We start from the raw sequence: 15,335 nt of genomic DNA on the forward strand, positions 1-15,335 counted from the left end.
CATCCCTTCAGAATTTGCTCCCTCTGCAATTCCATCAGCAATTCTTTTGATGATTTTGCCAACAATTCCATTACGAATTTTGCTGGCATGGTATTTGGAAAATTGTTCGGTAATTTCTTTGGAATTTTTTTCCAAAATACTTGCGGTATATTTTCTGAGAATCCCTATGAGAAAATAATGTTTTTGATACTTGTGTAAAGTTTCATGGAAATTTCATCGGAATTCCCTTTGGAAAATATTTCTGCAATTTAATTAGGCATTGGCTCCCATTTTCTTCGAAAAGCTCCCATAATTTCCTCAGGAATGCCTTTAATCGTTCTTCTAAGAGTTATTGGGATATTCCCAAAAGAAATGCTGAATAAATTCATATCAAAATTTCCTAAGAAATTTCTAAAACAGTTGCCAATGTTTTGGAACCTTCTTATGATATTTTGATGGAAATGTATCCAGCAATTTCTTTGGGAATTTCTTCGGTTTTTTTAAATTGAGAATCTCTTCGAGAATTTCTTTGCAAATTGTTTTGGAAACTCAATTTTAAAATTTTTCGACTATTGTTTTGGAAATCACAATTCCGTTCTAAATTGTGAATTTTTGAATTTCCAGAGGAACTGTCAGAGGATTTGCAAAGGAATGGGCGAAGAAATCCACAAAAAATAGCCGAAAAAATCTCCAAAGAATATACAAAAGAAATTCCCATGGAATTTCAAAAATAATTGTTTAAGAAACTTCTAAATTAACTGCCTAGGGAATTTTCAGAGGAATTACCGAAAGAGCTTCCAATGAAATTGCCGAAGATCTGACAGGAATTACTGTAAGATTTTCCACACAAATAACAATTTCAAAGAAAGTGCTGAACACCGAAGTAATTCTCAGAGAAATCACCGAAAAAATCAGCTATAGGAATTTACTAAGAAATTTCGGTATAAATTTAAAAAACAATGTTGAAAAAAAGGACATATTGTCGAAGCAATTTTTAGAAGCAATAATTATAAATACAATGAAATTATAAATAACTACAAAAGAAATTGCCAAAGAAGTTTGTAAAGAAATCGAAAAAAATAATTGTGGAAGGAAATTCAGATGAGTTGCCGTTGAAATTCCAGAACAAATTTCCAATGAAATTGCCGATACAAAAACCATGCTCGTCTTATACAGCGCGTGTGCGGTGCGGTTTTAGGGTAAATGGTTAAAATAAATCACCCAGACCATTGTTAGAACCGAAAAACTGATACACGTTTCATAAAGCATCTCAAGATAATCCTATTTGAAGGGTCCTAAAGTAATAGATCAGCAAAAACATATTTTTTAGTGTTTTAATTATAGAATATAAGTCCAAAACGCTAATACGTAAAATAATTATTGAAGTCATTTAATTTGTAGCTTTAGTTTTGTTCAAATGCGCCATTAATAAATGTTTGAATTATCGTGTGAAGTTTTATTTATATGCTACTATCAAGGAAAAATTCTAGGGGGTGCCAAATTCATTCTAGGGGGTGCCAGGCACCCCTGGAATCCGCCCTAGCTACGCCAATGCTTTAACAGTGCCTATATGTCTAAACAACTTTATATAACACACGCCATGTAAAACAGTACCCAAGTAACCGTCAAGCTGTATATAAAGCAATAACTTCACTTCATAGTGTTTGAATATATGGACCTGACAAAACCCCTGCAATGCATTCATAATGTAGGTTAAATGCTTCATTACTTGACACATGTTAAATAAAGGTTATCTTGCATTAGCTATACTAAATTACGGTTGAATTAGTGTAATGATATAATGCTTGTGGATACTTGAGTATGAAGTGAAGTTATTGGTTATTTGGGTATTTATATTGGATTGTTGTTTTTAAAAGATAAACGTGTTCACAAAACAAAACGTTTCAACGGTTGTCATACAATCAACAAAAAAGTACTTTTTTTCAATAATTGAAAAATATTTTTATTATATTCACAATGATGATTTTAAAATAAAGCTAAAATTGATCTTCTATATTTATTTTTTATTTTTTAATTGTTTTAATTGATGTTTTAATAATCCTATTGAAATGCCAAATGTTGTGTTTTTCTCTTGTACTTCCAAGAAGAAGGTTGATGATCGGCATGAAGGCGGAAAACAAGATTAAGGATGGATGGGACTTTTGTTTCATTCAACAGCCATTGACGTTTTGGATCTGCAATAGAAAATATGTTTTTAGAAATGTGAACTTTATGTTTTTCATGATAATTTTACCTGAAACAAAAGGTATTTATAATTTTGCAGAAGAACACAACAGGTCCAAATCGGTCGTTCGTTGATTTACTGATATTTCCAGATTTCCTACGAAGATACAAAACAGAAATATTCACATGTATCGTTCAATCGAAGATTAATTATATTGTAAAATACTCACGTTTCAAACACTTATTGTCTGCCTTTTTTCTCACAAATTAGGCTATGGAAATTCGTGATATCGGTGATTACATTTTAGCATTTTTTTTTTATTTTAGCATTTGTACTCTATTGTTGTTTTACAATATTTTTCTTAAGTCAATTATCTAACAATAAAAACATATGGAAAGTGAGTGTGGACATCTTGGGAAAATAACTAAATATTATTATCTAAAAAAGTCGTTAGCCAACACTAACATACGTTCATTTTATTTCAATGCGAATCGTTTTTTCATGTAATTCAAATTTCGTCACCGAATATGTCAATATTTATCTTCCGTGACAATGCTATTTTAGCACTTCATTATAAACTCCATACGAAGATATTACAGGATCGGCACGTGACTCCACGGTCACCCTATGCTCAAATATCCGCATCTTTACCGTATGCCTCCACCAGGATTTCCATCGCAGGAACTCGCTCGGACTGTAAATGTAAAAAAAACACTTTTCATTTGAATTTTATAAATATTGTCGAAATGAATGTAAACTTACCATGTTATGTTATCAGGGATTAAATTTGTTGGCACAGAACTAAAGAGTCGTGCATTGCTACATTTAGACTACAGTTTTTGCGAAATCCTCCTCTCAAATTGATGATAATGAGTTTATCCAGAGTCTACAAAAGAAACAATCTTAATACAAATATAAATAGTCGTGGAGCGGATCTGGTTGGATGGTTAGAACACTTGACTATCACGCCGAGGACCTGGTATCGAATCCCACTCCCGACAAACTCACAAAATGAGAGTTCTTCCTTCGGAAGGGAAGTAAAACGTGGGTCCCGAGATGAACTAGCCTAGGGCTGAAAATCTCGTTAATACAGATAAAAAAATATATATATAAATAGTGAAAAGAAAATAAAACTCACTTGTAAGAATTCCTTTCGTTCTCTAAACAAACTCGTTATTCGCCAAACATAGATACATTTCTGCTGCTTCAGTATTCCCAGGATTTGTTCAATATATTATACATGGATTTTTTTTTCACATAGCACATCACATTTTTTTTTTCAAATTATGTGACCGACATTGTATATTTTTACTGTAGTACAACGTTTCAGACAGTTTAAGATAACATTAATTAAACCAATCACCATTTGTTTGATGTTATAACCATATTAACAGTGGTCTGAAGTTGGTTTCAAATGAACCAGAAGAACTAGGCATATAAAACAAATGCTGACGAAAATTCAACTTTTGGAAGCATCATCACACCGCGTGTTTTTGAAGTAATATTTGGTTTGGACTAGTAAACCTTCTCCTGGAACTTCCGACAATTCTTAACACAAATAAAATTTCAAAACTAATTCCAATAAAATTATCAGGGTTATTCAAAGAAGTTCCCTAACAACTGTGATCTTATGACAACAATTCTTAACACAAATAAAATTCCAAAAATAATTCCTTTAAAATAATCAGTGTTGCTCAAAGAATTTCACTAAGAACTGTTATCTTATGACGACAATTTTTGACACAAATAAAATTTCAAAATTAATTCCAATAATATCATCAGAATTTCCCCAAGGAGTTCTCTAAGCACTGTGATCTTTCGACAACACTTCTTAACACAAAAAAAAATAAAAAATAATTACAAATAATAATAATCAGAGTGGCTCCACGGAGTTCTTTAAGGACTATGATCTTACGACAACAATTCTTTATAAAAATAAAATTTCAAAGATAATTCCTATAGGATATATATATATAAAACGATCAGAGTTGTTCAGACTAGTTCACTGAGAACTGTGATCTTACGACAACAATTCTTGACCCAAATAAAATTTCAAAAATAATTCCAATAATATAATCTGAATTGCCCAAAGGAGTTCTCTAAGCACTGTGATTTTACGACAACAATTCTAAACACAAATAAAATTTAAAAAAAAATCAGAAATGCTTTATGGAGTTCTTTAAAGACTTTGATCTTACGACAACAATTCCTAACAAAAATAAAATTTCAAAAATAATTCAAAAAAATAATAATCAGAAATGTTCCATGGAGTTCTTTAAGGACTATGAACTAACGACAACAATTCTTGACACAAATAAAATTTCAAAAATAATTACAAATAATAATAATCAGAGTTGTTCCACCGAGTTCTTTAAGGACTATGATCATACGACAATAGTTATTAATAAAAATAAAATTTCAAAAATAATTCCTATAAAATAATCAGAGTTGCTCAGACAAGTTCACTGAGAACTGTGATCTTACGACAACAATTCTAAACACAAATAATATTCCAAAAATAATTCAAAAATATAATAATCAGAAATGTTTCATGGAGTTCTTTAAGAACTGTGATCTTACGACAACAATTCTTGACACAAATAAAATTTCAAAAATAATTCCAATAATATAATCAAAATTGCCCAAAGGAGTTCTCTAAGCACTGTGATCTTACGACAACAATTTTTGACACAAATAAAATTTCAAAATTAACTCCAATAATACCATCAGCATTTCCTCAAGGAGTTCTCTAAGCACTGTGATCTTACGACAACAATTATTAACACAAATAAAATTTCAAAAATAATTTCAAATAAATTATCAGAATTACTCCAATGAGTTTCCTTAGAACTGTGAACTTACGAAGACAATTCTTAACACAAATAAAATTTCAAAAATAATTTCAAATAAATTAATTAGAATTACTCCAATGAGTTTTCTAAGAACTATGATCTTTCGAAGACAATTCTTAACACAAATAAAATTAAAAAAAAATCAAATCATCAATCAGAATTGCTCCAATGAGTTTTATAAGAACTGAGATCTTACGAAGACAATTCTTAACACAATTAAATTTTCAAAAATAATTTCAATTTGGTAATTGGAATTTCTCCAATGAGTTTCCTAAGAACTGTGATCTTACGAAGACAATTCTTAACACAAATAAAATTTCTGAAATAATTTCAAATAAATTATCAGAATTACTCCAAAGAGTTTCCTTAGAAATGTGAACTTACGAAGACAATTATTAACACAAATAAAATTTCAAAAATTATTTCAAATAATTAATCAGAATTGTTCCAAGGAGTTTCCTTAGAACTGTAACATAAATAAAAATTCATAAATAATTTCAAATAAATTATCAGAATTACTCCAAAGAGTTTCCTAAGAACTGTGATCTTACGAAGACAATTCTTAACACAAATGAAATTTCTAAAATAATTCCAATAATAAAACCAGAATTGCTCCAAGGAGTTCTCTAAGAACTGAGATCTTACGAAGACAATCCTTAACACAAACAAAATTTCAAAAATAATTTCAAATAAATTATCAGAATTACTCCAAAGAGTTTCCTAAGAACTGTGATTTTACGAAGACAATCCTTAACACAAATAAAATTTCAAAAATAATTTCAAATAATTAATCAGAATTGTTCCAAAAGTTTCCTAAGATTTGTGATCTTACGAAGACAATTCTTAACACAAATAAAATTTCAAAAATAACTAGGGTAACGGTTAAATTTTGGACCCCTAGAGGACATTAGTTTGAATTTAAGTCAAAATCAAACTGATTCAGAGGGTATTTACACATAATAACGATGTTAGTATATTCGTTAAAGCCTCCACTGTCCGTTAAAAATACCCACAAAGTCATTTCTGGCTGAAAATTTGATGAAAATAACTGATTCTTGAAGCATCAGTTTTCACTGTTTTGGACACCCCAATATATTTTGGACCCTCCTCAGTCTCAGTATATATTTTGGACACCCGGTGTTTAAACTCGTTTGAAACTATTTTGGAACATTTTGCCGCTTGAATATGCTGGATCACATCCTAATTACTTGATTGACAAAGGCTGATTAGACGAACATTGTGAATTTAATGCGCTAGAATGATAAACATTTTTGTTTACATCTGCAAGTTTCCTCAACACCGCAATCTCTTTTTGTAAACATGAACGACACTCGCACGGATAACGAGATTGGCAAAAAATAATTTCAAGGCAAATAAGGATATTTCCAGTAAGGAAACGATTGCTGCCCGTGCAGAGCAATCTTATTTAGCGAATGATTCTAAAAATTTCCGTCATCCTATCATTAAACATGTGTAAGTTGTGATAATACGACCCAGGGGGTCCAAAAATTATGGGGGTCCAAATTATATTGGTTACCCTAATCAGAATGGTTCCATGGAGTTTCCTTAGAACTGTGATCTTACGAAGACAATTCTTAACACAAATAAAATTTCAAAAATAATTCCAATAATAAAATCAGAATTGCTCCAAGGAGTTCTCTAAGAACTGAGATCTTACGAAGACAATCCTTAACACAAATAAAATTTCAAAAATAATTTCAACTAAATTATCAGAATTACTCCAATGAGTTTCCTAAGAACTGTGATTTTACGAAAACAATCCTTAACACAAATAAAATTTCAAAAATAATTTCAAATAATTAATCAGAATTGTTCCAAAAGTTTCCTAAGATTTGTGATCTTACGAAGACAATTCTTAACACAAATAAAATTTCAAAAATAACTAATCAGAATGGTTCCATGGAGTTTCCTTAGAACTGTGATCTTACGAAGACAATTCTTAACACAAATAAAATTTCTAAAATAATTCCAATAATAAAATCAGAATTGCTCCAAGGAGTTCTCTAAGAACTGAGATCTTACGAAGACAATCCTTAACACAAATAAAATTTCAAAAATTATTTCAAATAAATTATCAGAATTACTTCAAAGAGTTTCCTTAGAACTGTGATTTTACGAAGACAATTCTTAACACAAATAAAATTTCAAAAATAATTCCAATAATATAATCTGAATTACCCAAAGGAGTTCTCTAAGCACTGTGATCTTACGACAACACTTCTAAACACAAATAAAATTTTAAAAATAATTTCAAAAATAAATTATCAGAATTACTTTAAAGAGTTTCCTAAGAACTGTGATCTTACGAAGACAATTTTTAACACAAATAAAATTTCAAAAATAACTAATCAGAATGGTTCCATGGAGTTTCCTTAGAACTGTGATCTTACGAAGACAATCTTTATCACAAATAAAATTTCAAAAATTATTTCAAATAAATTATCAGAATTACTCCAAAGAGTTTCCTAAGAACTGTGATTTTACGAAGACAATTCTAAACACAAATAAAATTTCAAAAATAATTCCAATAATATAATCAAAATTGCCCAAAGGAGTTCTCTAAGCACTGTGATCTTACGACAACAATTCTAAACACAAATAAAATTTCAAAAATAATTACAAATAATAATAATCAGAGTTGCTCCACCGAGTTCTTTAAGGACTATAATCATACGACAATAGTTCTTAATAAAAATAAAATTTCAAAAATAATTCCTATAAAATAATCAGAGTTGCTCAGACAAGTTCACTGAGAACTGTGATCTTACGACAACAATTGTTAACACAAATTAAATTCCAAAAATAATTAAAAAAAAATAATCAGAAATATTTCATGGAGTTCTTTTAGGACTGTGATCTTACGACAACAATTCTTGACACAAATAAAATTTCAAAAATAATTCCAATAATATAATCAAAATTGCCTAAAGGAGTTCTCTAAGCACTGTGATCTTACGACAACAATTCTAAACACAAATAAAATTTCAAAAATAATTTCAAAAATAAATTATCAGAATTACTCCAAAGAGTTTCCTAAGAACTGTGATCTTACGAAAACAATTTTTAACACAAAAAAAAATCAAAAATAATTTCAAATCAAATCAGTCAGCTCCAAAGAGCTTCCTTAGAACTGTGATCTTACGAAGAAAATTCTAAACACAAATAAAATTTCAAAAAAAAAATTCAGATAATTAATCCACGTATGTGGCAGCCCTAATCCCACCTAATGCATCTGACAGGAGCCAACATCTATCGTGTATCCACAATGGATTCCTTTGTGGATACACAAATGTTTACATACAAGATGTTGGATTCTTAAACATGGCGGCCTCGCACCCTGGTGAATTAATCAGAATTGTTCCTAGGAGTTTCCTTAGAACTGTAACACAAATAAAATTTCAAAAATAATTTTAAATAAATTATCAGAATTACTCCAAAGAGTTTCCTAAGAACTGTGATCTTACGAAGGCAATCCTTAACACAAATAAAATTTCAAAAATAATTTCAAATAATTAATCAGAATTGTTCCAAAAGTTTCTTAAGATTTGTGATCTTACGTAGACAATTCTTAACACGAATAAAATTTCAAAAATAACTAATCAGAATGGTTCCATGGAGCTTCCTTAGAACTGTGATCTTATGACAACAATTCTTAACATAAATAAAATTTCCAAAATTAATTCAATAAATTAATCTGAATTGCTCCAAGGAGTGATCTTACGACAACAAAGCCTAACATAAATAAAATTTTAAAAATCAATTCAATAAATCAATCAGAATTGCTTCAAGGAGTTCCATAAAAACTGTGATCCCACGACAACAATTCTTAACACAAATAAATTTTCAAAAATTATTCCAATAAATTAATCAGAATTTCTCCAAGGAGTGATCTCACGACAACAATTCTTAACACATAAAATTTCAAAAATTAATTAAATAAATTAATCTGAATTGCGCCCAAGGAGGTCTATAAGAACTGTGATCTTACGACAACAATTCTTAACAAAAATAAAATTTCAAAAATTAATTCAGTAGATTAATCAGGATTGCTCCAAGGAGTACCATAAGAACTGTGATCTTACGACAATTCTTAACATAAATAAAATTCCAAAAATCAATTATTAATCTGAATTGCTCCAAGGAGGTCCAGAAGAACTGTGATCTCACGACTATAATTCTTAGCACAAATAAAATTTACAAATAATCTCAATCAATTAATTAGAATTGCTCCAAGGAGTTCTATAAGAGTCGTCGTGTTGCGATACAAATTCTTAACGCATGTCAAATTACAAAATCAATTTCTGGTTTTGCATCAAGTTTAAGACCAGGGACTTACGTGAAAAAAAATATACTTACTTTTTACTTGTTGGATTGTAATTTGCTGGCTTTACGACGAATGATGGCTCCTTCTCCAATGGGCTTGGTCATGGGACGTGCTATTCGGTCCTCCTCAACGGCAAAAAGCCATCGTGGACACGTATTGCTTCCCTGTCGACTTTTCCCAATACCTGATTTGTTGCCATACAGAACAATCAAGCTAGAGGATCAATCCTTGTCTGCAGCAAACTATGCGCCGGATTGAGAAACCCGCTGAAAACATTTATTCACCTTGCGGGTAACATCATTATCACACGTCACTTTTACGATGCCGTTTCCATTGCCCCATGCCGTACCAACACTGGGTGGAAAGCCAGCGTCACCGCCAGCTCCAACCATCGACCCACCCGGAACTGCCATGTTCTCCCACTAGAGGTCGTTCTCTTTGGCGATCTCCAACCGGCTGGACGATTGATGCGGAACTCCGAGTTGTGCATTCGTGTCCGCGGATTGGAGTTGGTCCGATCCAGTATAGATGGACCCAGAGCGCACTCCACCTTTTCGAACAATACCACCATTTCAATTTTAATCATTTTTTCAGGTATTTTCCACCACCCACGTCACACAACACTGGATCCGTTTCCCGGATCTTATCCCACACAAAACCGACAGCCAAATCGCGTAATAGAACATTTCGATTTCGGTTTTTTAAACACCGGTAAACACACAATCACTCCCACGACTTTTCCCGCGACGACGAGCGGCGATTAAAAATAATAATAATTTCCGATACCCACTTTTCACGGCGACTGTTGTGGGTTTTTATGCAAACTGCTTCAGTTGCATAACTGCCATCAACCTAGAAAGAAAAATCAAAACAAAAAAGAAGAACCGCATTTATGCTTCATGCTTATCGAGCAGCAGCATACCTAACAGTGCCTCACAGATGTCTCACGTCTCACATTTTTCCTGGTGGGTACGTTTATGGCTACGATTCCTTCCAAAAACACTCCACAACAACCAAATGGGAAAAGATCTGTGTAAAGCACCGTTAAATGTAATCGAAACGTTAATATTTTATCAGCAATTTAACACTTTGTAAGATGTTTACAAATATTCATTGACTTTCATTCAGTTGAAAAATGAGTATCGAGCAGCTGAATATGAATATGCAGGCAAGTGAATGAAAATTGCCACACGGTGAACTTCAACTTGCCTGCTCGAAAATTTTGCGCCCTGCTTATAAGAATGTGTGTATTCCTATAAACGCATATCGATCGAAATGCTACTCACGGAAGCTCTCTCTATCACTACCGAGAGAGAATCAAAATGGTTTCTCACATTCTCCTTCTGCGTTCTCTTCGCGTGGCACTCACTCTCACTCACACAACCACAGGTACAGCGCCACACGACTATTCTTCTCCCAACTGCCTCTCACCGCCACGGTCTTCTCCGGTTACCATACAAGAAGAAGCAAGTGAAAGAAAAACGCCATATGACGCCCCCTTTCCTGAGCGCCCTCTACCCGCACCCAATCCACACCAACCAGCATGCACAACAAAAGGCACAGTGATTTAATCAGCGGAATTTCGTTATCACATATCTGACGCCCCTCTTTGGCTTCGTCGTAGGTATACACTTGGCGGCGCGCGGCGTAACAGTGCCGCTAATTCAGAGATGCCGCGTCATGTGAAAATTGTCACTTGACACACACGATCGCGTGCGCGTATCGTATATAGGTTCTGAGTTCTTCTGCTTGGCCTCGGAAGGCTGTTTCCTATCTCTGTGTTTCTTGTCCAATGTGCCAAGAAAGAAATTAAGAAAACGGTCCCACGGAAAACGGGTGAACCCGAGTAATCTTCACTTGCTTATCTATCGCTTTGGTGCAATTTTGGTGTCGTCGTCGACGACGATGTCGGTGCTGTTAGGGGTGAAATAGCGATTTTACAGAAGATTACCGTTTGTTGTGAAGTAATGGGGTTTAATCGCGATAATTGGGTGGGATGAGTTTAAAACAGCTGGGATGGCTTATAGTCGAATAAATGAATCAGAAAGAAGACAGTTTGATTGTCGCGTCACGTCTATATGTTTAAAACAACGAATTGTGAAAGAAATACTAATAAGGAAAAAGCAGACAAGATTTGATCACGGGTCACATTATAACTGAATGTGACAGTAAGTCCTTCTCGACCATCTGTGAAGTGATAGCGATTACACTATTACAGGAAACATATTAAATTATCTATTCATTCCTTTCTATATGCTTTGTTAATACTTTATTCAGCATCCATTTTCCGCCATACGATGATCAGTCTTAATGCGTTTAGTTGTACTTCTTCAGCTTGCTGTAACTGTATCCCATTCCGTGGTAGCCACCTTCGAATCCTCCCATACCTCCTCCCATTCCACCGCCCATTCCACCTCCCATACCTCCTCCGCCGATGTTCTTCACCTTAGCTTCGAAACCATTCTTTCCATCAGCGTAGTACTCAACGATACGTTTGCTTCCATCAGCCTCATCCAAGGTGTATTCTCCCTTGACGACATCTCCATCGCGCATCTCCCACTGGCTCTTGTGATCTCCGGTATGGATGTCCTTGACTCCATATTCGTACTTGTACTTCGGATACGAATAGTAGTCCTCACCACCTTCCTGCCATCCTCCGCCCAGTAGATGAAGGTTGCTGATTAGATACTGATTGGGATTGATCCGTGATCGTGGCAACTTACCAGTCCACCACCCATTTCCATGCCGCCGCCACTCATTCCTCCCTGCATACCGCCACCGTACCACTTGTATGGGATATGTTTCACTTCGCTGACGAAGCCATGTTCTTCGAAAGCCATAGCAGCGCCCAACAGGGCAATAGCCACCATACAACTCTTGATCATTTTGTTACACTTAAAGTTGTAGCCGATGTTCTACCTAGAACTGAACACACTAAACTGATATCCTAAACAGCGACGAACTTGTCGTTTTATACCAACAATTCAAACCATCGACCTTATCGATTACGGATGGGGATTTTCCTATGCTTCGATGGAAAATTGAAGAAGTGATCCCTTCACCAACCGCGTCAAGGACTCTTTTAGTGCATATTTTTTCTCATTAGCATGTCCGTTAAATTTGCACCTCATAGAACCGACACAAAGGTTTCCAATCATTTGATTTATAGCGGCCGTATTTGAAGTTGTTTTGTACCAAACTAGGCGGTCACCGTCTGCACTCTGTGGACATGCTTCACTGGGTACAACCACAGCCGCACCACCCCAGCATTTGTTTTTATTTACAATATATGCATGCTTATGATATTGGCAAAAATAAATGATCACGGTGGTTTTTATTGTTTAAGGGGAAGATAATGAGACTTTTTTGTTGATCTACCACGGCTCAACTGGTTTTAGAAACTGAGGTAATAAATTTGTAGAACTTTTCTCGGTATGACTCTGTTTGTGAAGCACTTTTTTGCGTGATTGATATGGTTGAACATGTCGTAACCATGCATGTCTATCATCGCGCTTTCGGACCGATCAGATCGATTGGACACCTCTTCCTCTGAAATGCTCAGAATGCTGCGCATGATGCTGTGTGTGTCATTCATTACACCCGTGATGGCCATTTGCATAACATGCCTCTTCATGTAAACCAACACATGCCTACCAATCTGAGAAGTCCACTGTGACTGTGTTTCAAATCGTTGTTTGCAATAACGAAGGTTCTTTTGACTGCCTGTCGATATTAAGTATATTAGAAGCCGCGGGAGCCATGTTTATCTTCAAGTGAGTGTTTGTGGATGCCTCCAGGGGGAGTCTTGTTGCCAGTTTTGCGGAATCTCGTTGAAGATGCGCTAATAAGGCAACTTCTTTTGTAAAACGCATTACAGGTAGATGAGAGAGCTAACATGGGGTCTGGGTTATACGGGTAAATCATCCATTGTCCTCCCAACTCATATTTTTGATGTATAAGAGAGTTTTCTTTTAAAAGCGTTTACCCCATAAGCTGTTATGCAGCTAATTTCCTGCTAACAAAATAAGCAGCATAACAGCTTATGGAGTTCTTCATGGAAATCCTTGATTTCGTTCGACCATTGCGTCTTTTTGGATCTGAAATAATGTGACTCAACAGGTAAAGTACGTTGGAATTATCCTTGATGCATAAAAATGTGCTTTACGATAATGACAATAGCACTTTTTCAACCCCCATGACAGCATACAAAGTTTGCTTCAACGTTGCCCCACCGCAAACTTATCATACACAATAAGCACTTTCGTGCACATACCGCTTGCGGAGTGTGTCCGATTCTTGACGAGTCAGAACCTATCGAGATATCGAGAACTTTCCACATCTCTCTACACTTGTGTGTCGTTCTTTATCCTGCAAAGGAAAGCTTCCCGGTTGTGGTCCCAGGTTTCATTCCACGTGTACCTTGAGAGGTCTCCATCCAGCGAATTGTGTCACAGAAAGTGACCAAAGTTACCTCCTGTGGAGCAAGATGTCCCTGATTTGCTAGGACGTCAGCAGCCTCATTGCCTGTCTAACTTTTCCATGCTTTAAGGGCAAACCGACAACTCGCAGAATCTGAGAATAAAACTGCCCGAGACCCTTTTGCATGTCTACCTACATGCTTGCAGCAATACATTTTAATAGGCCTCAGCTTAGAAAATTCCACAGAGACCGGGTAACCGGCCACAGCTGCGACATTTAGCCTCCCCAGACATTCCATAACCCCCATACTTCCCCTTGTACTAATGAGCCTTTAGTGAAAAAGTGTGGCCTGTCTGCATACAAAGCAACAACCTCTATGAAGGTAATCTGAGCCACTTTAGGGTTGGCACCAGTCCCGCATACTTCCCTCATGCACCAGTCGATCTTAGGGGCGTCCGCATCAAAGGCCCATTGCATTGCCATAAGCAAGGCCTAGTGACTAATGAAAGGAGGTTCGTCGACGCAAGATCGTGCCACTGACTCGTCCTGGCATACTGGACTTCTGGAATCCCACCAGGTGTACTTAGATGATCGCTTTCCAGGGTCTGCGCAGCCTTAGTAGCCAGGTTCTCCGCTATCAGTTGTATCAGTGGTACTTTTCCACACTCCAGCAGTAAAAACCCTACCGGCGAAGTCCTGAGCAGATTCTTAACATCTCATTGTATTGTAGATTAGGGAGCGTCCATAAATTACGTCACGCTCTGAGGGGGGAGGGGGGGTTCAGCAAAGTGTTACGACCCATAGAATTTTTTTCGAGTCTTCATACAAAAAGTGTGACATAGGGGAGAGGGGGGGTTGAAAATCAGCAAATTTGGCGTGACGTAATTTATGGACGTTCCCTTATTTAGCACCACGGTGCTACCTCTACTCCACATTTCAGACCCATAGAGCAGCGTTTCTCAAACTATGAGTCGCGACCCACTAGTGGATCGCAAGCTCATTTTCGCTGGGTCACGATCTCTTGGACGATATTGTAATAAATGCCTTGATTAACTTATGTGAAATGATATAGTTAGCCATTTTCTAATTTACAATACTGTCCTAGAGAATCAACAGAGGATATCTCGTCTTTTAATATGTTATCAGGATAAGGAGTCTCCATATCATGTTGTAGTCCTTGGACAGGTCTAATGAGACTACATCAAGATGTCTGTTGACAGGCAACGATTTACCATCCGCTCGAGCGTCTTATCCTTTCGCTCTTTGGGAAGCCTTTTTTTTTTACTCATAAAATATAACTCCAGTTTGCCAAACCTGGTTCATTGTGTCAAGCAGGGCCAACAGGCCGATAAAATGTGGGAGTCTTCTATGATATAGGATAACCGATATCGTCAGGATCCGCAGCCCTTTCAGTACCATGGCTAAGAGCCCAGTAGTTGAGCTCGTTCAAACAGTATTTTTTTATCTAGTTCGTTTATTTATGGCTCAATCGCGTGCAATACTTTACGGAGCCGAGATTCATTTTTTGTATTCAATTACATACAACGTTATTGCT

General features: G+C 35.4%; 1 protein-coding gene across 1 annotated transcript; it reads right to left on the bottom strand.

Annotated features, from left to right (window-relative positions):
• Positions 1-10,763: 10,763 nt before the first annotated feature.
• Positions 10,764-12,760, bottom strand: LOC109414383 (adult-specific cuticular protein ACP-20-like). Its single transcript, XM_029878866.2, has 2 exons — positions 12,085-12,760; positions 10,764-12,007 (listed from the first exon to the last, which is right to left on the bottom strand). Exons 1-2 carry the CDS (start codon positions 12,244-12,246, stop codon positions 11,678-11,680), a joined length of 492 nt encoding a protein of 163 aa, XP_029734726.1. The 5' UTR covers positions 12,247-12,760; the 3' UTR covers positions 10,764-11,677.
• Between the last annotated feature and the right edge of the window lie 2,575 nt (positions 12,761-15,335).

Source organism: Aedes albopictus, chromosome 2 (genome assembly GCF_035046485.1).
Source record: "Aedes albopictus strain Foshan chromosome 2, AalbF5, whole genome shotgun sequence".
Classification (NCBI taxonomy): domain Eukaryota; kingdom Metazoa; phylum Arthropoda; class Insecta; order Diptera; family Culicidae; genus Aedes; species Aedes albopictus.

Excerpts from the sequence above, each read along its gene's own strand:
- LOC109414383 (XM_029878866.2), bottom strand. The coding sequence starts at position 12,246 with ATGATCAAGAGTTGTATGGTGGCTATTGCCCTGTTGGGCGCTGCTATG. Across the intron at positions 12,008-12,084 it reads TGGAAATGGGTGGTGGACTG|GAAGGTGGTGAGGACTACTA; the intron begins GTAAGTTGCCAC and ends GGAGGATGGCAG.